At 45.7% G+C, this 25619-nt stretch overlaps 1 protein-coding gene across 5 annotated transcripts in view; it reads right to left on the reverse strand.

Annotated features, from left to right (window-relative positions):
• The window catches only part of LOC146026099 (putative endonuclease 4), a 60857-nt gene that overhangs the window by 13865 nt on the left and 21373 nt on the right, over nucleotides 1–25619 (reverse strand). For all 5 annotated transcript variants that reach the window (XM_083156484.1, XM_083156487.1, XM_083156482.1 and 2 more), the window contains 3 exons: nucleotides 23466–23597; nucleotides 23260–23364; nucleotides 7526–7655 (listed from right to left, as the gene is read on the reverse strand). In XM_083156484.1, coding sequence (XP_083012610.1) covers nucleotides 7526–7655; nucleotides 23260–23364; nucleotides 23466–23597 — 367 coding nt within the window. The remainder of the gene's footprint in view (nucleotides 1–7525; nucleotides 7656–23259; nucleotides 23365–23465; nucleotides 23598–25619) is intronic.

The raw sequence follows: 25619 nt of genomic DNA on the forward strand, positions 1-25619 counted from the left end.
GGGGCACATGGCACCCTGCTCCCCGGCCCAGCACAGGGATACAGGTGTGAGGAAGGTGGATGGGTGCAGGGTAGGAGTACAGGTGTGTAAAGGATACTGCTGGGTGCAGGGTAGGGTACAGGTGTGTAAGGGATACTGTTGGGTGCAGGGTAGGGGTACAGGTGTGTGAGGGAGGTGGCTGGGTGCAGGGTAGGGATACAGGTGCATGAGGGATACTATTGGGTGCCCGCCCTCTCACTGCCCTTCCTCTGCTCCCCCTCTACATCCATAGTCAGCTGTAGGTCTGCGATGTGCACGGCAAGTTACTGCCTGTAATTGCCATAACGCCCTCACCCGCCACACATGCCTGCCGACCACCCCCACCCCTGCCTAAAGCGATCTCTGCCTGATTCCACTAATCTCCCTCTCCGTCCACAGCCGCACAGCGTTACAGTAAGCAGCCAGCCACATCCACGAGGAGGTCTGTGAACAACATGTGCGCGGTAAGCATATTTCACACGATAAAAGCCTTCACACGTTAAGGGGGCAGAGCCCCACATGGCGGTGTGAAGAGCGCCTGTAGGGCGCGATGAATCACCTAGTGCTGAATATTAGCCTCTGTCGTCCTGCATATACAGACCACTGAGAACATTGTTAACGAGGGCTGCAGCATGGCCTGCACCATTGCTTCCTACCGCCTGCATCGACAATTGTGTATTCACTTGCCAAAGCCAGCATCCCAATATCGCTGGGTACAGTCTAATTATTGTGGTGGTGGGAGCCCGGAGAATGTCCAAAGGCTAAATGACAGTGTTTGAGTGTAATACGCTGCGAGAATGTACAAACTCACATGTAAAGGTGCCCATACACGTACCAATTACCCGGTACTTTTTGTGCTAAAATAGCATCATTGTGCATATGTTGTGCATGGGATGCGATGCTATTTTAGCACAAAAAGTACCGGGTAATTGGTACGTGTATGGGCACCTTAACTTGCATTTCCACTGCTCGCAGATGTTTTCCCATGAACATAGAGGAGGTATATGTATAGGATTGGCGGGTGGCTGTGCAAATAACGGAACACACATGGGTTCCATCTTTTTCAAAGAGGAGTTATATGTGCATACAAATACACATGGAACGCCTCTCTTCTTGCCGGCGGCTGGCGATAGAATCGCACACACCCTTTACACGGAGCTCTCCGCCGCTCCCCAGTAGCTGCCCGCACCCCCCACCCTAACCCTGCCCATCTATCTGAAGCTCCCTACGCCGAATGACTGGGACGCGCGTGCGTGTGAGACGCTTGCGCCTCCCAGTCAGATGGAGTGCCTCTCTACCAGCCATCGCCAGCAGGGGCAATCTGTCGATTCACAGCGCTGAATGAGGGGCGCTCCATCTGTATAGCTCCTGGGGGGTAGTTTAGGGAACTGGGGAAGCACTTCTTCTGGAATCCCTACCTGGGCTGACTAGTTATGGCAATAAACCCCTGCTAATGGATCCCAGTGCTGGTTCTAAAAATACAAGGGACTTTTTTGATACAGGGACATGTCAAAGAGCCAGGAGCTGCTTATGCTGTTAGTGGGGATGTCTGTAGTTTTTCCCCCCCCTAATCTTTTTTTTACTTTTACAGTAACATATGCACAGATCTCAATGATCTGTGCATCCTTCAGTCAAACTCACACCTTCTAATGAAACCCACGACGCAGGAGTTTACTCGCAAATAAACTTGCATGAACTCAAATTTTAATAGCCTCAAGCTGTCCAACTAGTGCGAGCCATGGAACAAACTTGCAAGATGAGAGTTTGTTCTTGCAACTTAACTCGCACCCTATTACATCCATAGTCTTATGTGTATGGTCCTACTGGTAAACAAGAGTATAGACAGAGAAAGGTCCAGGCAGTAACAGCAGGCCAGGGAAGCGCAAGATAGGAGCGCACATATGTAGCTTGTGGATAGAGATCTTTCCTTATACATCTAGCCTCAAATACGCTATGAGGCACTAGATTACTGCCTAAAGTGTACAAAGAGCTGTTTTTTTTCATGCATATGTGCGTCTTACTCATAACACAACACAATCGCTTCACAAAAGAGTATGGATTAAATTTGATACGCGACACTTGTACATACCTCCCAACTGTGGTGTAGAACGAAAGAGGGATGCTTCATTGCGCCAAAAAATCCTGTTGCTAGGAGGTGAGGGACTCCCACGAGGCCACGCCTCATTTTCGCCACCTTGGGGGCATGGCCAGTGCTGTGTGAGCTGCTGGCCATGCCCCCTGCCCATCTTCCTACTGAGCAGAGGGGACTTCCAACTGCGCCCGCCACCATGGGACACTGCTGGCCCCGGGTGGATGTATCCCCAAAAAACAGGATGGAGCCGCAAAAATTCATGGGTCAGTTGGAGGTATGCTTGTATATGTATATATGTGTGACAGAGTCTGAATCTATAAACGAAGAACAGAACTTGGTGCTTAACAGAACCTCGCCACTGCATCATAGAGACATGGAACACCGATAAACGCACATTCCTAAGAAGAATACACAAAAAGACACTTGGTACAAGCAGAGTCACATGAGACCTGGCACAGGTATGGGTTGTTAGGTTGACAAGAGAAAAAAGGTCTAAAGGTCGATATGTAAAAGGTTGACATTAGCTTAACTTTGTTGCGTCTGTCGACATGAACACCATATAAAAGTGTACTAGTGCCCACTTGCCATGCTTCGGGCATGGTGCCTTGCTGCACTTTGCACACTATTATATTCTCCCTTTATGCCCACTACGATGGTACAGTATGAACAAGTCGATTTAAAAAAAAAAAAAAATCATGAAAAACTCATCTCGACCTTTTCAATGTTTCAACCTCTAGTGGTCGACCTAATGGGATGCAGTGAGTATCCCGGCGGTCGAAATCCCGACGCCGATAAAAGTCCCCCCCTTGTCGGAATTCCGGTGGCGGGATTTCCTACCGATCCCGACCTAATGACCACATACCACCTGGCACACAGAGAAAGGATGTTAGGCACAAATGCAGCAATAGGGTGTGAGGATGCATCTGCATTCTGTACCAAAGTCTATATAAGAGTTCATCCCTGTCAGCAGCTGACTCGTCACTTCTCTCGCTGCTGATGTCACTGTTTATGTAAATAAGAAGCTCTTAGGAAACTAGCCAAAAAGTTTGCAAATTGGTGGCTCATACTGATGTCTTGTATATATTCATATGAGCAAAGACAAATAAAGTGGTTATGTTCTAACAAGAAACATTATAATTAGATCTCTGTGTTCTTAAAATAAATATTGCTTTTCTCTACTCATCAAAAGCTGGCAAGAACAGTGTATATGCTGCCTGATATCATTTACATCTATAGGAATTACACAGGAACAATTAGCCTTTCTGCTAAAGATATCATCTCTAAGCAGGAAATTGTTATTATATGCACATCTTAACTAGCAAGTTATTATATTTGTAAATCTGTTTAATTTATCCTTTCTTTTCAACAACGGAATACAGTGATGATCCCGTCGGACAAGATGCTGACAGTTAGAATACAGACGCCGACATTAATCTGTCTGCTTCACAGTACCCTTCAGGGAGTACCAGACTAGCCAATCAACACAGTCTAATCCTTTTACCTATGTACTTTTATTTACATTGATTATCTACTACCCATCCTTTGCAGAGTTGCTGTTGTGTGGTGCCCTGCTTTGCCCAGTGCTGACAGTCATAAGAGCAGTTACCAGCTCACATGCAGCTTTCCTGGGTACTGTCACGACAGAAGAGAGAGGAGACCATGTGATTCACCTTCCTACTCTTCATACAACATGTGTGCTCCGACAGCTCTCCTGTCGGCAGTAAGGAGTGGGCATGGCAGAAGCCGGGAGCTGTTCCCTTTATCTTACCACCAGGGGGCCTCTATGTATAGTGTCCAGTGTTACTGCTCTACATGGACACCATACATAGTTATATAATGTTTCAAGTCAATTCAGCTGTATAAAATCACCTATAAGCTACATGTTTAAAAACTAAGAATGTGGTTGTGTGATTCAGCTTGCACATGGTTTTATTTTTTTATTGATTTTGGCAAGGAAAACAAACAAACAACAAAACCAATGTAGACAAATTAGGCAGGAGTGATATGTAACAACCAAATAGGCAGGTTGTCTCTACAGCAGGATTCCAATGTCACAAATACCCGAAGGCACCATTCAGGTACACGAAGTCAGAGGTAGACAGGATTACAGAATGAGACATTATTTAGTGGAATGTAGAAAACCAACCTGAACCAGTACGAAACAAAATACATATCAAGTAAAATAGCAAAGGCTACCTATTGAAGAAAAAGAGAAGAAAACTACACAAAGCTAACCTCCCCATAGCCCCCCACCCTGTATGATCTGCCCTCAACCCAAGTATACTTGGATCCCAAACTTACCCCGTTTCCCTACTAACCTAATTAACCACTCCCTCCCCAACCACCCAGATAACGGATAAGATCCATATGAACTATAGGAGTCAGTAAATTAGTGGTCTTTAGCTAGACTAACTTTAGCTTGACTCCCAGATCTGCATCAGGATAAAAAAAACATCATCTTAGCTAATCAATACCAAACTAATTAACGCCACCCGTCAAACCCACCCTATTAAACGATAGCAGTTATATAGACCGACTGGGCAGTGAACCTGTGGTCCTATTTAGGACAAACCTAAAGGCCCCAACACACTAGAAAGATTTTTGGGCTGATCGGTCCCATTTCCGACCGATCGTCCGATATATCGGCCGATATTTTACCTATAATCGGCAATAATTGGCCGATTACCGGTAAAAATCGTCCGATCGGTCGGAAATCGGACAATCGGCAAAAAAATCGTTCTAGTGTGTGGGGTCCTTAACTCTCATACGGCAAAAAGGATAAAATATTCAACTTTTGTCTTGTACAAAAAATCCTTACAACAGCATCTAGCTGTAGAAAAGGATCAGTATAATAGCATAGGTACAACATAGTGAAACAATATAAAAAGCTAAAATATATAGCATACAAAGAATAAAAACAACAATAAGCACATTAGTAGGAAATACGTGTTCGTCCGGCCAGGCCCTCAGCAATAGCAGAGCCATACAAAGAGTAGTTTCTCTATCATACACCCAAGGGTTTACATCTGGAAAGCGAGAATACCGAGACTAGAAACGAGTCCTGGAGAGTAGAACGTTCTGGGACTACAGAAGAATACTCCAGAAAAAGCTAAAAAATAGCAAGGTGGTGGCTAGCACACCACCCAGGCTCACCAACTAATAAGCAAGTAGGGTTGAGTACCCAGATAATTATTAAACATAATGTTATATTGCAGGGGTAATGAGTCTCAACACAATCTCTGGGATAATGAGTATCGCACAATGTCGCTCCAGGCAATTCAGGAGGTAGAAAAGATAGACAGGGAGAGGAGGTAGAAAAGATAGACAGGGAGAGGAGGTAGAAAAGATAGACAGGGGGAGGAGGTAGAAAAGATAGACAGGGACGGAGGCTAAGGCACAGGCTCCACGGATCCAACCCCGACAGAGCCCTCCAAGTTGGAGCTGCCGTGAGCAGAGAAAAGAAGCAGGCTGTGCACTGCACACTCACCCCTGCCGAACACCAGCTCCCGCTGGCCAGGACAGTTTAGCCGATTGATAGAGGAAGGCAAGTCTGTGCGAACAGCGTCTCTCCGCCAGGGGATAGAATTTTCAGATGTATATTTGACTGAGCTCAGTCACCAAGCAGCCGCTCAGACGCTTGGACAAGTCACGCCCACTAGCACAGGTTTTACCCATCATAAAAACAGTTTGATTTGTTCCTGGACCACCAACCCGCGGCACCATAGAGTGCCTAGGCAAGCCACTGATATACTCCAGAAAATGTGGAAGCTGCCAGACACCACCTGATTGTTGTCACTGTGTACTTTTTAGCATGTCCTAATAGGAAAACAATTGCAGGGTATACTGGGATCGGTAATCCCGCATCAGATGGAAGTATGAATGTAAATACAGATGATATACAAACTTCTTTAGGACATTGGCACTTTAAATCATTTCATGTAATTATGCTCCTTCCTAACATTCATCATTATCACCTCTGTCAACTACGTTCCAGCATGAGATGTCTCCCAGGGGTTCTGCGTCACTGCAGACACAAGCAGTGACCAAGGCACTGTGCTGCCATTGCAGCATTAGGAGAATGCAGCAGGACCACTAAGCATGCTGGGTAGCAGCAAGAGAAATACTGTACATCCTCCTTTCCAGCATCAGGGAAGGGTGGTAGTGGGGGAATGTTGGTTTCTTATAGAGACCAAGGGCCTGTTAGGCTTGTTCAGGCAGGGGTAACCTCAGTAAATGCCACAACTGAAGGGGGCTGTCCTCCGCAATGGTAGCAGCAGAAATGATAAGTCCTGGGTTTGGGACATACCAAAAAGTTTTTTTAGGTCTGCAGAGATGGCGCAAGGGTATTTGAGCTGATATGTTTAAAAGAATCTGGACCCGTTTAGGGAATATAATAACCAGAATTAATTTTTATTGTACATAAAAACAAACAGTTTAAAAAGTGCAAGTGCCAATTGTCACAAAAGTGCAAATGCAATCAAATACATATACATAAAATGTATCATGGGAAAAAACGGGGATAGATATAAAGATATTGATCTCACCAAACAAGGTGCGTGCGGTGGGCTTGGTGCTTTGCAGATGGTAATCCCGGGGAAGCAGTAGGGTGCACCACCGCACAGGCTTAATCAATATAGATATCAGATGGATCGTCTCCCGTCAATGTATTAGCATCCCGCGTAACATGTTTCGGAGGTAACTCCTTCTTCAGACGTGGAACACGTCCTTGTTTGGTGAGATCAATATCTTTATATCTATCCACGTTTTTTCCCATGATACATTTTATGTATATGTATTTGATTGCATTTGCACTTTTGTGACAATTGGCACTTGCACTTTTTAAACTGTTTGTTTTTATGTACAATAAAAATTAATTCTGGTTATTATATTCCCTAAACGGGTCCAGATTCTTTTAAACATATCAGCTCAAATACCCTTGCGCCCTTGAGTCAGTGTTGCTCTTTCTTTTGGTCAGCAGAGGGCAGCAGGGTCCTAGAGCTTAAATAGTGCGCAAATAGTGTCACCCAAAAACACACTCCAGTTTGGGACATACCAGACAGCATAAATTGCACTTCCCTGCACTTCCCTCTGACTAATAGAAGGGTTTGCTGATAAGGCTTTCTATTGAATTAGGATTTGGTTTTCATAGAGAAATAAGTATAGGCAAGGAGAGGCCTCCTACAATACCGCAGGTTACATATTTTGTAGTTGAGTGTGTTAGAAACCTACCAAAACACAAGGTCATTAGTGTGTTTCAGTGACAAAGCAGGGTAAGGAATTGCACAAAACAAAGATCAGCATTCACCAAGTGCAATCTACTTGAAGATAACACACTGCAGTAGACATTGCTTCAAATAAAAAATAAAAAACGATAAGGATACTAAAGAGTAATGGTTTAACAAAACCTATACTAACCTGTAGGGTGTCTCAAGGATCATGGGAATTTCATTAAATCTCGGCTCATTCATAATCTTTCTGAAACCCTCCAATCCAATATAACCTCTGCCAATGTTTTCATGGCGGTCAAGATGGCAGCCGACTTTACCTGTCATTATATTAGGAAACCAGTGTTAAGTTCATTTAAGTTTAATGGGGAAAAAAAAAAAAATCACTCAGTATTAGAGAGTTACTTACCAACATTACTTCCCTCCTCCCTCCTGAGTGCATCCTACACTCCAATTTGGTTAAAGGTTTGTCCACTATAATTAAATTCTTAAGGCCCCTATACACTACTCCGACAAGTCAGACCAGTTTTCCCTTGACCTCCGGGAGGCTCGCCTACAATTTTGCACTTGATGTACCATTTTTACATGCAATAAAACGCATGCGATTTATTGCAAGTAAAACACTCCCGGGAAGCTGGCAGCGGCGGGGGGCGAGGTCTGGCCAGCGGGTCCAAGTGGTGGCTAGGAGGTGGTAGAGGCATTTGCCGGGACTCGAAGTGCTGCTGATTTGAAAAACATCTTTTGAAAAGACCAGCCGGGTATCAGCGGCCCCCCCACATGATGGCTGAAAAAATTCTCTCAGCCAAACAGCATCCAGCCTGTCTTTTCAAAATATTTTTGTAAATTGAGCAGTGTTTCGCCCCGCCATCCGGCAAATGCCGTTACCACCTCCCAGTCGCTGCTCGGACCCCACTGCTGCAAACGGGTGTGCCAGTGGTGCTTCATTTATAGCACTTTGTTTTTGATTATGTAACAGCTTCACACATCTATTGTTCACTTTTTGAACACTACTAACACTGAGCAGCTACTTTCACTTGCCTAAAGGCCCCCATACACTAGTAAGATTTATCTGACCTGTAAATTGCATCTGATTTCCCTTAAACTTCCCTGGCAGCTTCGCAGGAGGCCTACATACAATTAAGGCCCCCATACACTAGCCGATTTTGGTCAGATTTCAGCCAGATCAGTCGGATCTGGCCAAAATCGGACCAAAATCGGCTAGTTTTGATGTCCCCTCAGATCCGATGCGCGGTCCCGTGCGCATCGGATCTGCGTCGGGTGGTCGGACCTGCTGCACGTCCGACCACCCGACTTGGGACCTAGTGGGGCGGCGCGGCGGTGGAGGGAGCAGGGGGGGCTGGGGACGCTGCGGGGGACACGTCTGTGTCCCCCGCTGCTGGGGACGCTGCGGGGGACATCGTCTGAGCGGCGAGAAGGTAAAGGGAGCAGGGGGGGCTGGAGACGCTGCGGGGGACACAGGCTGCATAGAGCCAGGCAGGGGAAGCCGGCCGGGAGCTGTCAGTTCAGTAATGAATAAAAAAAAAAGCCCATACAATGAATGGGCAGCCTGTGATTGGCTAAACGCTCTCTCAGCCAGTCAGCAATTGGCTGAGAGAGCGCTCAGCAGCCAATCACAGGCTGCCCATTCATTGTATGGGCTTTTTTTTTTTATTCATTACTGACAGCTCCCGGCCGGCTTCCCCTGCCCGGCTCTATGCAGCCTGTGTCCCCCGCAGCGTCTCCAGCCCCCCCTGCTCCCTCTACCTTCTCGCCGCTCAGACGATGTCCCCCGCAGCGTCCCCAGCAGCGGGGGACACAGACGTGTCCCCCGCAGCGTCCCCAGCCCCCCTGCTCCCACCAGCTCCCACCTCTTAGCGCCCCCCCCCCTGCTCCCCGGGTTTTTTACATGTGATAAATCGAGACGATTTATCACATGTAAAAAATGGCACATCAAGTGCCAATCTAATCAAGCTCCCCCGGGGAGCAGCCGGGGAAGCTCAGGGGGAAGTCGGGGGCGACTTGTCCTAAGGACAAGTCGCCCTAGTGTATGGGGGCCTTTAGACACTTGATGTGCCATTTTTTACATTCAATTTGAGTCAGATAAATCACATGTGATTTATCCTATAGATTGTAAGCTTGCAGCAGGGCCCTCTAACCTCCAAGCCTGTCTGTTGTTACCCAGTTTGTTTTATCACTGTCTACTATTGTAAAGTGCAACGGAATCTGATGCGCTATATAAGACGCTGTAACGGAATCTGCTACGCTATATAAGGAACTGTAAACGGCATCTGCCGCGCTATATAAGACACTTTAACGGAATCTGCTACGCTATATAAGGAACTGTAACGGAATCTGCTACGCTATATAAGGAACTGTAACGGAATCTGCTACGCTATATAAGACACTGTAACGAAATCTGCTGCGCTATATAAGACACTGTAACGGAATCTGCTGCGCTATATAAGACGCTGCAACGGAATCTACTGCGCTATATAAGATGCTGCAACGGAATCTACTGCGCTATATAAGACACTATAACGCAACCTGCTGCGCTATATAAGACACTGTAACCGAATCTGCTGCGCTATATAAGACGCTGCAACGGAATCTACTGCGCTATATAAGACGCTGCAACGGAATCTACTGCGCTATATAAGACATTGCATATATGAACTGACCGCTAGCCTTTGCAAATAAAACTGCTAGCTGTATGCACACACCATTAAATTTATTGGACAGATGTGGGGCGTGGCCTAGCAAGCTTGCAGCACGGACGCAAGTTACCCCAGCTCCTGTGCCCTTTTATACAAATCACCCCCTCATTGCCTCCATACCCCCTCCCTTGACCCCCACCCCGATCACCTACCTCCCCGATTGTGCCCTGTGTCCAATGGAGCGTGCCGCAGAGCCGGGGAGCGCTTCTAAGCGCTCCTGCAGGTTGCGGCCTTGTTACTGGGGAGAAGCCGGGGCCTCAATTTCGGCGCCTTCCCGACGCGCACGGCCGGATCAACGAGTGAGCTGCGGCGGGCCTGGAGGCTTTGGAGGGATAAAGAGGTAAGCCCCCAGTGCAGCTATTACCCCCCAGAGCTGGTGCGCTATTCAGGGGCTCCACACGCCAACCCGGAGCGGCGCCCAGCGGGGGATCTGAAGCCAGGAACGGCAGCGCGGGCGCGCGCTAACGGCTGCCTCCCGCCAGGCTGACAGGCGGGGAACACAGCCCCTGGGAGCGCCAGTAAGCTCACCTGGAGCAGAGAAGAGCGGGACCTTGCTCCCTAGTCTCCCCGCGACGGACACACGTCCAGGGGGGAAGACCATCAGCAATCCTCCAGCGGCGGCCATCTTGGGAGAGGCATACATAAATCTCCCTCTGCCCTCCATCTATTTCCCAACCTCTAACCCACATACAGGCTCCCGCAGCAGCAATAGAAATTGCCTACATCTCCCCACACTGAGCTGCCTCTCCCCACAGCGTAGGCATGTGAAAACGTTGTGTCATATCTTCAATATACTGCCTGCAGGAGAATGATGAAGTGGAGCTGAGATAAAGTGGGTGCTGGGTTATCTGGGCTTTGGACTTATGTGCCCAGCTCTCTCATAAGAATCACTGTTTAATAACAGGACCCTGTCCACAGCCTCTATCATCTGCTAATACAAACTGTTTTTGCGATCCAAGGATCACTGTTTCATTTTACCCAGTCTGATGGACTCATGTTTCCTATCCCAGTCAATTTGAGACCAAGTGGGGTTAGAGCTCCATCTTCTGCTTAAAAGGGGAGGGAAAAAAATAAAATAAAAAAATAAATAAAAAAAACCCACAAGTGTAACAACAGAATCCCAGCAATCAGACAGTTAAATAACACACAAGCTGGGTGGACTCTATACCCACGGCTTACGGGCAGCATTTTAAATCTACGCTTTGCTAGACCTATCTTGTCTTCAGTGTACCCTTTGGTCGACTGGGTGAGCTTGCATCGTGGGGTGTGACCGCGGACGCCCTCCAAAATTGTGTATAATCTGCAGAGGCCCCCCCTCTTTGGTCTGTTTGAGCCCGTGACATTTCGCTGGACACGGACATTACATTGCATACACGGTTCCTACCCATCAGATCTGAATACCCACCAGCAACCCCGTTATTCTATCTGTATTCACCCTTGCACAGAAGAACTCAGGTGATGTAAAGTTACTAGCTGGCCGTCCACCCGGGTTTAAATCAGCTATTTGATACTACAGACTCGGCTCTTTGCTATCCCGACAACCTCACTATGAGCAAAAGCAACACCAGAGGAGGTCGAAAAAACTCTCAACAAAGCATACGTCCACATTTTGCCCGTCCAGACCCAACCTTGCCGACACATTCTCCTTCCTCCTCTCCAGGACGTCTGTCTGATATGTCTCCTACAGCCGAAGATACTTTTGCTACCAAAAGCGACATTCAAGCTATGTTTGCGGACTTCACCAAAACTGTAACCTCTAATCTGCAACAACTATCTGTAGACCTACGCAAGGAAATTGCTGTTCTGTCTACACGCACTTCCAAAATGGAGGAAAAGGTTGACTCTATGTCTAAGGGACTTTCCGATGCCACTCACGATATAGACTACCTCCACCGGGAATTAGAATTCCTTAAGGAGAAGACTGAAGATCTCGAAAATAGAGAGAGACGGAATAACTTGCGGATACGGAATATCCCGGAATCGGTCCCTCCCAAATCTTTGGAAGCATATCTCAAACGCCTCTTTATCTCGCTGGTTCCCACGTTAGTGGAAAATCAGATTCAGATTGAAAGGGCGCACCGAGCCCTGAGGCCTAAGCCTAAAGATGATGCCCCCCCAAGAGACGTTATTCTGAAGTTCCTCTCATTCCAGGTGAAGGACCAAATTACTCAGGCCAGTCGCTCTTCCTCTCACATTCGCTTTGAGGACAGCTCCTTACAGATTTTTCAAGATTTGGCCCCCAATACTCTTATGCGGAGAAGAGAATTACGAGACATCACTAAATCTCTCAGGGACAATGCATTTAAATACAAGTGGGGATTCCCGTTCCGCCTCATAGTGGAAGTTAATGGTCGGCAAGAATCTGTATATAATGTCGCTGAAGGGAAGAGCCTGCTCCGCAGACTCCAGCTACTTCAGCTGGATGATGAAGCTTCTGCATCGGATAGTGCTACTCTACCTACCTGACATGGTTATAGAACAAATTGATAACTTATTTACATTTAGAAATGTGTTTTACTTATAGCCTTTTGCTAAATTGTTGCTCATGGTTGTTGGTTTCCCCTCCTCTTCCTCCTATCCCGTGAGCGCACTATTTTGCGTATGGGAGGAGGAGAGGACTTCGGAACCCCACTGTTGTTGCTATGTTGTTTTTTACCTTAGTTCCGAGTTTGTACTATGGCGCATAATACCGGGTGGATCACCTTATATCGTATTTACCTGTTCTTCCCATTTTTTTATTGTTCCGTTTTTCAACAAAATTTATTGTCTTTTGCATATCTAGGCCACGTTCCCTTTATTTTTTAGGGATTCCTGTGGAGTGACCTACGGGTTCCACAGCCTTCCCTAACTTTGCACCCTTATAGAACTACCTCCCATCAGGAGGTAGTCTTCCTTGTTCTTTCTCTTCTTTTTTTTCAGGGTGCTCACTCAGTGGGCCTTTCCCTCTTCTCAGGGCATTGGGGGGTAAAGTTGCCCACTCCTCTCTCGTATCTTATCCTTTTTTTTTTTTTCTGTCTTCTTCTTTCTCTCTTCCCCTCTCTCCTCCCTTCCTCCCTCTCTAATCCTTCCTAGACACTGGTGCGAGTAACAAATTGTACCTCGATAACATGACACTGACTGTACTCTCTCTCAATGTTAAAGGACTTAATACTCCCCACAAAAGGTCACTGCTATATAAAACCATCCAATCTAAAAAAGGTGATATCATCCTATTACAGGAAACTCATTTTAAAAAGCACTCCCATCCCTCCTTGTCCTCCAGGCGCTTCCCCAACGTTTTTCATTCCACTAACTTCTCTAAGAAACAGGGAGTTTCAATCCTAATACGCTCTTCTGTACCCTTCCAGCTCATCTCTAAGACTGTAGATCCAGATGGGAGATATATTATCTTAATAGCACAGATCGGACACCAAATTATGACTATTGTTAATATTTACGCTCCCAACACAGGCCAGACTAAATTCTTCCGTGATGTATTTGATAAACTACATCCCATCCGCAGAGGGTTAGTTTTGCTAGGAGGGGATTTTAATGCCGTACTTTCGCACACGTTGGACAGGAGTTCCCCTAAAAAGGGTCCTACCAGTGGTACGCAGGGGGATTCCCTCCAAAGGGTAATTACAGAGGCGAGGTTGTTTGACACCTGGAGAGCTGTCCATCCAACTTCCCGGGATTATACCTTTTATTCTATCCCTCACGACACTTACTCCAGGATAGATATGTTACTTGGGTGTAGTGGACTGTTGGCTACTTTGATTAAAGTCGACCACGTACCCGTGGTATGGTCCGACCACTCAATGGTCTCTATTACTATTGACCCCCTTAATTCAAAAAGAGGGCGGCCCCCATGGCGGTTAAACGAAACCCTGCTTCAGATCCCTAAATTCAGAGACCTTCTCCAGTCACAGATTAGGGAATATTTTGATCTTAATTCTTCATCTGTGACTTCTGAAGCGACAGTGTGGGAGGCCCACAAGGCTGTAATTAGAGGCGCAATCATTAAATATGCCACTTATAGGAAGAAAAAGTTGACGGGCAGACTCACAGTTCTGACTGAACTGGAACGCTTGGAGACCCTACACAAACAGACACGCTCCGCTGAGACACTTAAACAAATACAAGGGGTGAGAGGTGAACTTAATTCTATCCTAGCAGAACAGACAGAAAAATCCCTCCGTTGGGCCAATCAGAAGTTTTACGAAAAGGGTAATAAGTCAGACGCATTGCTAGCAAGACAACTGAGGGCCAAGCGTGCCGCCCAGGCCATTGTAGCTATTCGAGATAGTACTGGTACGTTAACTTACGACCCAGTCTCGATTAACAGCACATTTTACGATTACTACAAATCACTCTATAACCTATCTCCGTCTCAATCACCTAGGTCCGCACCATCTCTCCTAGCCCAACAATACCTGGACTCATGCAAGCTTCCAAAACTTTCAGATTCTCAAGCTTCAACCCTGAACGAGCCCATAACGGCTGAGGAATTACACTCTGCATTAAAGTCACAAAAATCATCTAAGGCCCCTGGCCCGGATGGTTTCTCTTCTGTATATTTACAAAACCTTCTCAACCATTCTGTCTCCATACTTATTATCCCTTTACAACAAAATTCTACTAGACGATAAATTTCACCCAGACTCCTTAAAATCTGTTATTATTGTCATCCCCAAACCTAAAAAAGATCACACGTGTAAAACTAATTTCAGACCAATCTCATTGATCAATTCGGACATCAAATTATTCGCTAAGATACTGGCCAACAGATTAAACCTTTTGCTGCCCCAACTTATCAACCCCGACCAAGTGGGATTTGTCCCTACACGACAAGCACTTGATAACACCAGACGGACTGTTAATCTGATTTCTTTCATTAACAGGTCTAAACTACCGTCTGTGTTGTTATCATTAGACGCAGAAAAGGCCTTTGACCGGCTATCATGGCCATTTATGTTTCAAACATTAAAAACTTATGGCATTAATGGCAATTTTTTTAAAGCAATTGGCTCCCTATATGACAACCCTTTGGCTCTTGTTTCCACTAATGGTATCTCCTCCCCGTCCTTTACTCTTCATAACGGAACGAGACAGGGCTGCCCCCTTTCTCCTTTGCTCTATGTCCTGAGCATCGAACCTCTAGCTGCTAAAATCAGAGAGAATCCAGATATCAAGGGTATTACGGTCAAAGAGAAACAGTACAAAATATCATTATTCGCAGATGATATACTATTGACCCTGTCATCTCCTCTGATTTCCCTTCCTAACCTGATGAGGGAGCTTTCTATCTATGGGGGATGCTCGGGACATAAGATCAACAATAGAAAATCTGAGGCTATGCCACTTCACCTGTCCCCAGACATAACAAACCTTTTACATCAGGGTTTTGATTTTACGTGGAAGTCTACTTCCTTTTCCTATTTAGGTATCCAGATCACAAAATCTTTTAGTCAACTTTTTAAAGCAAATTACGCCCCTTTATTACACTCCATTAAAACGGATCTAAAACGTTGGGCCACTCTTTTTATCTCCTGGACTGGCCGTATTAATTCTATAAAAATGAACGTTCTGCCAAGGGTATTATACCTTTTCCAAACAATCCCTTCTAAGGTCCCTTTTTCGTTTCTAAAAGAACTTCAGTCTCTGTGTGGCTCTTTTGTATGGTCCAATACTAAACCGAGAATTAACAGATCGATCCTCTCCAAATCAAGAACAACTGGAGGCTTAGGACTCCCCATTTTCGAGAGATATTACCATGCAACGCAATTGAGTCATATCTCGTCATGGCATACACCTCCAGGCAATAAAACCTGGGTGACACTGGAATCAGATCTCATAGGTTTGCCATCGGTTAGTTATCTCCCGTGGGTCCCCCCAGGATTGAGGCCTTCCTCAGTAGGTGAAGTCCCATGTGTGCACGCTATTCTACAGACATGGGATAAACTTAATAAAAAACTAACTCTTGCTGCCTACCCCTCACCACTGACCCCGCTTTGGAAACATCCTGATTTCTCGCTAGGGAATGTTAAATCATACTCAGCTCCCTGGATCTCAGCTGGCATCGATAGGGTGAGACATATTAGAGGAGAATTTTCCCCTCCAGATTTTAACTCACTTTGCGAACGCCATGGCCTCTCACCCACTTTTAATTTTGCATATATGCAAATAGTTATCTTTATTAACTCCATTAACAAATCAGACAAATTTAGAAATCCTACCCCTTTCGAACAGCACTGTATTTACAGCCCTGGGCGCAAGGGGTCCATATCTATTTTGTATTTATTGACCATCCCACAGACCCAGATGACTAAAGAAAAATTCGAGTTGGATTGGGAGCGGGACTTGGCTGTGAGCCTGGAGGACGAGGACTGGTCAGATTTGAGGCAGCATGTGAGTAAATCCTCAATTAATACAAACATTAGAGAGACCTCCTTCAAAGTTTACTCCCGCTGGTATATGACTCCAGACAGGATAGCTAGGGTTTTTCCAGGCTCCTCTGATCTCTGCTGGAGGCAATGCGGCCACAATGGTACCTTTTACCATATCTGGTGGGAATGTCCTGTAATTTCTAAATTTTGGGATGATGTCATACAGGTGGCCTCGAATATAACTGGCCAACCTATTCCTAAAACGCCTTTAAATGCCCTTTTGTGTAAACCCTTTGACTCCTTATCTAAAACCCAGAACGCATTTTGCTTCCAATTATTTAACGCAGCGAAACTTCTTATAGCAACATGTTGGAAGCAACTAGAGGCCCCATCTTTAAATGCATTGAACAACAAGATGTGGTATCTAGCATCTATGGAGTATATTACAGCCCTCCTAAACAACAAGGTTAAAACATTTCACCTCGTATGGGATTCCTGGTACAATTTGCATCAAAGGCAAATACCGGGTAGGGAGTGAGCTGGCCTCACCCCAAACCCGTTTAAATGTGCACAGTGTCTGCCTCTCCCTTTCCCCTTAATCCTTTCGTTAGCTATTTTTCTCTTTCTATTCTTTTTTTTTTTTTTTACTTTTTTTTTTTTTTTTACTTTTTTTTTTTTTTTCTCTTTTTCTTCCCTCTTCTTCCACATTACACACATCTATCCCTCTACCTCTCTTTACTATCTTTACTAAAAAAAAAGTTGAAAACTTATAGCCACATTTGACAGGATGTTATATGCAGACCAGTTTATAACTTATGTGACTAGCTGACTTCCTAACAGTATTGTTTTGTACTGGTTGACTTGTAATAAGTAATGTAGTAATTGATATTGTAATTGGTGGCTATTCTAATAAAAATATATTAAAAAAAAAAAAATAAAAAAAAAAAAATTATTGGACAGATGTGCCAATTGACGACTAAAAAAGTCAGCGATATAGCAGAGTGAGACAACCAAAGTGCTGCTCACATGCAAAACTGCTAGCCTCTGAAATGAAATGAAAAATAAACAAACAGAAAGCCGCATTTCATATGATACGGAGTGCAACTATCCTTTCATATGTACGATCCATGCGTCACCTTACTTAAAATTTATTAACAAAGGGGCAGAGTAAAACAATATGTGCATGAACAGCTAAAATCCATTGCATAAATAAAATTGCTAGTCGTGCACACACACCATCCAATTCATCCAAACGCTGAATCTACAATTAAAAAAATCAGCGATAGAGCAGAGTGAGACAACCAAAGTGTTGGCCACATAAAAAACTGCTAGCCTCCGAGTTATATACTACCCGCTAAGCCTGGAAAGCTCATAAATTGAACTACACGGGACACAGAGCCCTATGCAAAATCTCACAAGGACCATGCACATGCTTACTGTAGTCTATGCTAGTCTATCATGTCTATAAATATATATTTATTCCAAATAATATTAGGAATAGCATAATAGAGAGGCTCAAATCCCCTTGAATATATGTGTATATAAATAGTGTAAGGCAGGCACTGGTCATTCATGGCCATCATCTCTCCCTCCCTCTCAACAATATCCATAATTCACTAAGTACAGGTAGAGGCAGTCTATGCAATAAAGGGGTCCTCTGTGGATCTAGGGGTCTGTCTGTTGCGGCCGGAGCGATCTGAGGAGCTGAGTGGGTGACCCAGGGAGGCGGCAGCAGTGGCAAAGTATACAGCCGCCGTCAGTGCGTGCTGGAGTGGAGGACGCGGCAGTGACAGGTGCATAGCGGAGGGAGAGGCGCCGGTAAGGCTGAGTGACAGGTGCACAGCGGAGGGAGCGGCGCCGGTAAGGCTGAGTGACAGGTGCACAGCGGAGGGAGCGGCGCCGGTAAGGCTGAGTGACAGGTGCACAGCGGAGGGAGCGGCGCCGGTAAGGCTGAGTGATTAGTAATTTCACTGACAGCCTTACAGGACTCTGCGGCGGCTTCCGGCTTCCGGTAATGTTCGCGTACTGCGGGGGGCGGGAGCACGGTCCAAAACATAAAGATATATCGGATCTGATACATCATGGGTGCAAAAGCACCCACGATGTGCCCATGATGGGTCAGATGCCGATATATCTTATGTTCGGCAGGTCCGACCACCTGATCAGATCCGATGCGCACGGGACCGCGCATCAGATCAGATGTCAAACACATGCTATTTTTGCCGATTTCACCCGATTTATCGGCCCAAAGTGCCGACATCGGATGAAATCGGCCGAAAATCGCATAGTGTATGGGGACCTTAACACTTTGAAAAATCTTTGCTATTCTTTTATTTGTGTGGTGCCCTGGGGTGGTTTGGGGGTGCTTTGCATCCCAGCTGTGAATAATTATAATAGGACCTACTCAATGAGTGGGTAGTCTCATAATTAGAGACAGGATTATATGCATTTGCATATGTATTTGAATATTTTGCCCATTCTCACTGTTTATTTTTCCAAAGGGGGGCACTTCACGTATTAGAGTGTGCAGGCCGGGCCAATATGTGTGCAGTGTGGGGGACCTCGGATTTACGCTATGTCTGACACTGCTCTAGGCTGCCAATCCATTTTAATAAAAGTCAGTTGGGGCGGATGCCATCACGAAGCTTCTGAACCTTTGCCTGCCCCATGCCTGGGACTTTGCACCAAGTGATACCCCTTTCAGACATACGCGAAAATCCCGGGTATTTTCACATGAACGCGCCCAAACCCGGGACTAGTGTATGTCTGAAAGGGTATACCCGGGATTTCACTCCCGGATACTGAGCACCTGCAATTGACCAGGGTTTTTCCCGGTATTTAACTCCCGGGTATAATACCCAGCTTATGTCTGAATGGGTTTACCCGGGTTTTTCAGTTTTAAACATGTGATGTTGCTTTTTTTGGCTGCCGGGGCGTGTCCAATTTTAATGATGAAACACTGAAATGCTTGAAAAGCCTGGCTTATGTTATACCCCTTTTCCACTAGAAGAAATAACCCGGTAATCTCCACGGGGACGCGCTTCTACCCGGGTTTTGCTGCTAGTGGAAATGCTCCCTTTCAAATAACCCGGTTTGGATTCCCCGGCAATCCTACCCAGGTCATGATCAGGGTAGCACCCGGTTCGCACCCGGCTTCAAGGGTAGTGGCAACGCTCCCTAACCGGGTTATTTGACTGAGCATGTAAAAATCTTCACTGATTGGTGCTGCTGGGGCGCTGGTGAGTGATGTCATCACTCAGAGCCCCGCAGACTGCGCACATAGCACGGAGGACAGCGTTGTGTGCACATGTGCTGCATGTCTGTCCTGCTGACTTTCCCCTGCTGTATCAGAGGCTGCTCCAGCAGCCACCTTCCTCTCTGCCGCCAGCACCACAGGCTGCCCCAGCGGACACTGCTAATCATCCCGCAGCACAACTTCATTATGGCTGCCAGCAATTGGTCTGATGCTGAAGTGAAGGAGCTGCTGCTCATTAGGGCAGAGGAGGAAATCAAGCGCCAGGTGACTGGTACCGTAAAAGACGCAATCTTGTACAGAAATATTGCCCAGATGCTGGAGTCTAGGGGGATACACCGCTCTCACCAGCAAGTGCTTAACAAATTGAAAGCACTAAAGAGGCAGTTCACCAAGGTCTGTGACCAGAACAGGAAAAAAAGCGGTGCCGCACGTGTCGAGTGGGTCCATTACGATCTATGCTGCAGGGCATTTGGCAACACAGCTCTGATTAATCCTGTGGCACTGTCATCCTCGTTGGCCAGCCAGATGGAGAGTAGCCAGGAGCCACCAATGGAGAGTAGCCAGGAGCCACCTGACACACAGTCCACCATGGCAATGTCACCGTGCTGCCCAACTTCTCCGCTCCTGATTTCGGAAGATGGCGATGAAGAGTGCAGTCTACTTGATAGGTCTGCTTTGTCTGACACCGCACAGTCCATGGTGGAGGAGGTGTCCGAAACAGCAACGGAGCAAGCGACTGAACATCAAACACCAAAACTGCGTTCAAATAGTAAGTAAAAAAAAACATTTATCCCAGTAATCAACGGTATATGTTGCAGAGTGCCGCAAGTGTGCAGGTGGGATAGGGCCGCAAGCACAGGGCTGCAAACACCTCTGCTATTTAATGTTTATAGTGTATTTTTGTTTGTCCCACTTGCAGTTTACAAGGTGCCTCCAAAGAAGAAAAAAGCAAACCGTTCCGATCAAGCAGCGAGAGCTTTCTCTTCAGTAGTAATAGATCAACTGCATGAAATGGACTCCGACATGCAGGCCAATGAGGATGCTCGTATGGAGAAGTTTTTAGAAAATGAAAGACAGATGCAGCACTCTTTCTTGGATCAATTAAAGGACATGCAGGACAGACAATTGTCCTTCTTGGAACGGATACTTAATCGTGGGTATATGCCACCTCCTCATTATCCAATGTATCCGCCACATGCTTCACAGGCCCTAGCATACCCAGCACACCATGAGTATGCATATGGCCAATACAGTAGAGGGCCAACTCCCTCCGCCCCTAGCACTTCGTGTGAGCAACAGCCACACCGAGAGCCTCTACCATATAGAGGCCCCAGTAGCCACGCCCCCAGCACAGCAATTACCTACCACCCCACCACTGGTGCTAGCCACGCACCCAACACTTCCACTAGCTATGCCTCCAGCACTGCTACCAGTGCCCCACTAAACCCAGAGTATAGTGAGGCAAACACCACTAGCCGTGACAACACGCTGCTGCCAAACCTAGACTCCCCTGAATTTACGGTATATCGTAATTTGTCCTAAGAAATACTTGTTTTTTTTTCTTCGAAGTTCTTTATTGCATTATTGCAATAACAATGTTGAATACATTTATAGCATTCAGTCGCCTTGTGGGCACAGTTTGGTTAAAGCCTACATCTTGCATTTTTAAAAATTCTTATGGGCACTTGTTTTTTAACATGTTTACGTGCACTTTTTTCATTGTTATGTATGCCAAAGGCTCAGGTGTACGGAAAACATTTTACCTGATTGTGTTTGTTACCCTTTTTTGGCATGTCTTTTCTTGTCAATAGGTTTTTTGGTAAGGAATAAGGCGCTACATCAGATTCCTTACCAAAATACCTATTTGCATTGCTTCTATTGGGGCGAAGAAGGAATAGCCCTCAGGTTTAGACCAGTGGTTCCCAACCCTGGTCCTCAAGTACCCCCAAGAGTGCACGTTTTCCAGGTCACCCGGCAGGTGCACTCATTATGCAGGCACATTTGAAAAGATCCACAGGTGGAGCTAATTATAGCACTTGTGATTCTGTGTGGAGACCTGCAAAACATGCACTGTTGGGGGTACTTGAGGACCAGGGTTGGGAACCACTGGTTAAGGCAAGGCAGCATAACACCAGAAAGAAGCACCCAGGACTCTGTTGTTACCCTTTTTTGGCATGTCTTTTCTTGTATTGTCTGAAGAAACTTTTAAAAGTTCCAAATATTTAATATTTTACAGTAAAATATTACAAATGTTATTTAAAAAGAAATGTGTGGTAATATTTGCCAGTAAAAAAAAAAAGTTATTTTAAAAGAAATGAGTGTGGTAATATTTGCCAGTAAAAAAAAAAAAGTTTTTTTAAAAGAAATGAGTGTGGTCTCTTCTTAATGGTCTTAATTTTTAATGGTGGCCCTTTTGGTGTAATGGTGGCCCTATTTTGTGACCTCCCATGGTAAAGCCCTTTAAAAAGGCTTTTTCTTATGTTTATCTATAGGGAAAAAAAGGCCTTACCCGGGTTAAGTGTAAAAGGGGATGATCAGGCAATTTACCGGGTAGCACTGTAGTGGAAATGTGTCTCCTACCCATGTCCCACCCGGGTTCGAACCGGGTACAAATTACCGGGTCCGACCCAGGTTGCTAGTGGAAAAGGGGTATTAGAAAGGGGTATACCCGGGTATTTCCCGGATTTGAGGTGTAGTGTGAAAGGGGGTCTGTTACTAAAATCCTGGGAGTGACCTGGGTTGAAAATCCCGGGTAAACCTGGCCAAAATCCCGGGTAGTATGTCTAAAAGGGGTATGAGAGGCTTCTGCAGCAGAGGAGGCGGACGGAAGGGTTGAACTCCAGCTATCCAACTACCCTTGCTAACCACAGCAGGGCAGGAGCTGCTGCAGCAGGTACAGAAAATGCAAAAAAACCTCAACGAATAAGAAAACATTAAAGAGAAAAAAGAACTGACTGGGGATCGATCTCACGTGGATTTCATAACGATATTTAAAGGTGATTGAGTCACAGACCACTCTGAAGAGGAGTCGCTTATTAATTTCAGTTTGTCAAAAGTTTTGCAAAATAAAAATGTTTTTCATTTAATGGACCCTTATAGGCCTCTAAGGGTCCGCTTAAGGGAGTCTGTTTATTGTGTTGTATTCATAAAGTCATAAGCTTTTTAACAAAATATCAAAATGCATTAAAACAAAAGAAATAGTATGGACCCTTAAGTGCTTGTCCGATTAACCCTTTGAGTACCAACTGAATTTGTCAAAATAGGTGTGAAAATTGTCAAGCAAACATTTTTATTCATCATAATGACCTGTAATGTTTACTTTACATTGGAAACAGAATCTTTTTTTACACAACATTTTTAATTTGAATCTATATAAAAAGTGTGAGTGACACAATGAGCACTTTTAGTGGATAGTTTCACATTTCTCAGAGAGCTGTTGGCCCTCAAGGGATTAAACCCATCTTCGAACTTAGATTGTCCCTTAAGATGATGAGGTAGCGTCCAAAGTTTGAAGACGATTAGTTAAAGTGTTCGAGAGTACGAATTAAACAAGCAAATATAGAAATGGAAATGGCAAAAAGTGACTGACCTTTGGAATCATTCAGGTGGACAGCTTTGAGGTAGGAAAGCCCAACAACCTGATCGAATTCATCTAACATACCCTGGAGGCCTGTTTCTTCTGCCAAGTTGTGACCTGAAGCAATAAGATCAGAGAAAAATCATTGCCAATGGTCACATACTGTGCTTGAAATTCTATTAAAGGAGAGAATGGAATTAAAGAAACATGGAACTCACCGGCAGCAAAAGCGTGACAAGTGTCTAGGCACACACCAACACGAGACTTATCTGCGACATGGTCTATAATGCCACGAAGCTCTTCAAAACGACCTCCAACTGTACTACCTTGGCAGCACATATTCTCAAGCACTAAGGAAATAACAGAGTATTAAGAAATCTGCAGCAAGGATAAGACAAACATAGGGGCAGATACCATTCTACACATTAACACAGACAAAAAACAGTGGGCATAGTAAAAAAATACACAAAGGGGGTGATTCTAATGCCCAGTACAGACCAGAGCGACCCGCTCACAATCATGCTTAGCGCACGACCCGCTCACAATGTGCACTGTGAGCGGGTTCCGATCCGATCGTGACCCACACCAGGGTGTATGGTCATTTTCAGATCCTACCTGCTGCAGGTTGGATCTGAATAACGACCGACCTGCGGGGCTGCGCATCAGATCAGAACAGGCAAAAAAGGGCCCAATCTACCTACAATCTACATCCAATCAGTCAGGATTAGATCTAGATTGATGGGATTGGGCCCTCGTCGTTCTGGTGTGAACCCTGCATAATTGATTTGCTAAGCAGTGAAAATTTGCTGGTTAGCAAGCCATGTAACGCCATCCACATGAATACCCCGCCACTGTTTCACCTGACAACCATGCGAGAAGATGTGTAACAAAGACACATCCCCTCGTATGCCACCACGGCAGGAGAAATCAATGGATGTCTCTGACCATCCAATGATTTCTCCTGCCTTTGCAAACATAAGTCAGTCTCAACTGGGATGAAGACAAGGCGGGCGACTGACATCAGCCATCCGCCCCCGGCAGGCATCGGCTGGGCGTTTCCATGGCCCAGCATCACCACCACCCCTCCCTCCCCTCTGCGAAATGCGCATATGCAAACCGCGAACATCAGGGCACAGTCTAAATTTGTTTTAAAGAAAAGACTATGGGGGTATTCAATTTAGGATTTCGACTGTCGGAAGATCCAAAATGCCTCTTCTTTCGACAGCTCGAATTCAATATTCTGGCTGTTGAGTGTCGGAAAATCAGAGGATTGGCAAATACGTGGCCATTTGGTAAAAAAACGGGCACGGATTCCACAATCCATGGCCATTTCCAACAATACAAACTCATCTCCACAGGGAGGCGGGTCTGTAACAGGCAAGTTGAGGCCAGCATCGAATACCTTAAATGATGATATTTCGGTACTTGGAAGTTTGGTAAATGAACTAGGTCTCCCTGCGCACCCCTCAAATGCAGCCCTGGAATGATTCTGGGTGTTTTCCAGGACACCCCAATATGAACTGGTATAGAAGAAATTTAATAATTCCTTGGGCGCAAATAGGTAACAGGTAATTTATTGGTAAAAAGGTAAAATCATCACATAAAAAACAAATAGAACAAATGACATGGATAAATCCCTCTCACCCAGTGTAGGTGATGGAGCCACAGATGGTAAAAGCAGAGTGTCCCCAAAAAGATCCACAGGCTTAGCACTGGGCTGGGTCCTTAGGTGATAGCAGCAGTCCTGGGCCAACACGTTTCGAGTGTCTAGGACTCTTTGTCAAGGCTAATGAAGTTTTGTGAAGTGCTGCTATTTATGCTTACTCTCTGACAGTATGAGGCCAGGTCATCGCTCTCTCAGGCGTGGCGTCCTCCTGCTGGTAGTCTGGACCGCGGCGGTGTCTCCAAGTCCAGAGCCATCAGGGTCCTCGCTGTGCTGTGTCCTAGCCGTGTGGCTGGTGCTGGGTGTCTAGACCGTCTCACTCCTCCCAGGTGTCCCCTGTGCTCCGCTGCAGCTCTACAACATTACATCCAAGCCTGTGGGGCCTGCAGGGTGGATCTCATTTGGGGACACTCTGCTTTTACCATCTGTGGCTCCACCACCTACACTGGGTGAGAGGGATTTATCCATGTCATTTGTTCTATTTGTTTTTTATGTAATGATTTTACCAATAAATTACCTGTTACCTATTTGCGCCAAAGGAATTATTCAATTTCTTCTATATTTCGGTACTTGTTTCCTAGCACGGCGCCACCGATTTTGATTGTATTGATCGGGTTGAAAAAATTGCGTTGATTGCATCGCATGCCAACCAAATCGCATGCGGTGCGACCGACCCGATTTTTACATTGGAATCAATGTAAAACGGTCC

Source organism: Crinia signifera, chromosome 8, assembly GCF_055691185.1.
Source record: "Crinia signifera chromosome 8, ASM5569118v1, whole genome shotgun sequence".
Classification (NCBI taxonomy): domain Eukaryota; kingdom Metazoa; phylum Chordata; class Amphibia; order Anura; family Myobatrachidae; genus Crinia; species Crinia signifera.